Source organism: Pinus tabuliformis, chromosome 7 (genome assembly GCF_031772625.1).
Source record: "Pinus tabuliformis cultivar Carrire ecotype Pingquan chromosome 7, CPIR1, whole genome shotgun sequence".
NCBI classification, from domain to species: domain Eukaryota; kingdom Viridiplantae; phylum Streptophyta; class Pinopsida; order Pinales; family Pinaceae; genus Pinus; species Pinus tabuliformis.
The window spans coordinates 977166658-977168134 of record NC_142293.1 but is presented as its reverse complement, the minus strand read 5'-3'; the positions used below and the strand labels follow the sequence as shown (position 1 = coordinate 977168134).

Genomic DNA, 1477 nt, shown 5'->3' with positions numbered 1-1477 from the left:
AAGAAAGTATACCCAAGAATATCTTGTGCAGTCATCAACAAATAACAAGAAATAATAAGCTCCACCTAAGGACCTTGTCTGCATGGGTCCACATATATCAGTATGCACAAGTTCGAGTATATCTTTCTTTCTCCTATTTAAGCTAGAGGGAAATTAATCCCTATGCATTTTTTCAAGTGCACAAACTTCACAATTAATATGTTCATTCTTTAAAATAGGAAGTCGATCAACCATACCTTATTTCTGTAGCAACAATAAGTCATAAAGGTTGATGTGACCAAACCATTGATGCCAAATATTCTCTGTTGTCATAGTCGTTGAGGTTAAATATCGATGTGGCATGCTTGTAACATTCAACTTATAAATGCCTCCAACTCATACTCCTGATGTGACCAACTTCTGATGATCTAGCAAATCATTTATAACACAGTATGTTTTTAAATATTCTACCTTTAAATTATGATATGCAATCATGGAGACAAAGATCAAATTCTTTTTAATACCAGGTACAAACATGACATTTTGGATGCGCCTGATATTATCATTAGGAAATATCACAAGAATATTTCCATACCCTCTAATTTGATATGCTCTGTCATCTCCAAGGTAGATGTTAGCACCATTGCTGGTCTCCTTAAAATTTTCATACCGATGTTTATTACTTGTCATATGAGAGGATGCTCCAAAATCCACAAACCAAGTTTCATCCTCATCAGCCTCAGAAGAAAGAGCATCATCAGACAAAAATAATTTAAGATCATGATTATGATGTTCGCCAGCAAAATTCCATGTATGCCTCTTGTGTCTATGTCTAGTTTCATCAATCTTCTTTTTATAACAATCTCTAGAAATATGACCAGTTCTGCCACAATAAAAACACTTAATTCCTGAATCATTTCTAGCAGATGACATACCTTGAAATGAATTCTTCTGGGATGGACCACCTCTTTTCTTTCCTCCTCCAAGTTTCCCTTTGATGAACTTTTTCTTCACTACGAATCCCATATCTACGTTATGAGGCTTCATATTCATGCACCTCTTGTCTTCCTACTTAAGATCCCTGTCAACTCTTCAAAGGTGGAAGATTTCTCCCTCGCCACAAGCCCTGTAATAAAAAATTGATAATCCTCTCTCATACCATTTAAGGTAATTGTGACAAGATCTATATTGGACACTTTCTCCCCTATATCACTCAACTTGTCTCTTAATTCTTTGATCCATGAGATGAATGCAACAACGGATTCATTCTCCTCCATTCTGATGGAGAGAATATTTCTCTTTAGAAACAACAAATGATTTTTGTTTTTCATCTCATACAAATCCCTAAGCGTCACCCAACTGTCATTGGCAGTTTTTCATTCTCAGATGTGAGGGATTATACTGTCTTTTACCGACATATTCAACAACACCTTCACTTTATTTTCCCTCTTCTCCCAATCCTGAACTGATGTGGTTGTGGCACCACCGACTGTAGCCA

The 1477-nt window shown here is 36.1% G+C and overlaps 1 protein-coding gene across 1 annotated transcript; it reads right to left on the bottom strand.

Moving 5' to 3' along the window:
• Positions 1-375: 375 nt before the first annotated feature.
• Positions 376-1005, bottom strand: LOC149250881 (uncharacterized). The gene has a single exon (XM_089453779.1). The coding sequence runs from the start codon at positions 1003-1005 to the stop codon at positions 376-378; it is 630 nt and encodes a 209-aa protein (XP_089309905.1).
• Positions 1006-1477: the final 472 nt, after the last annotated feature.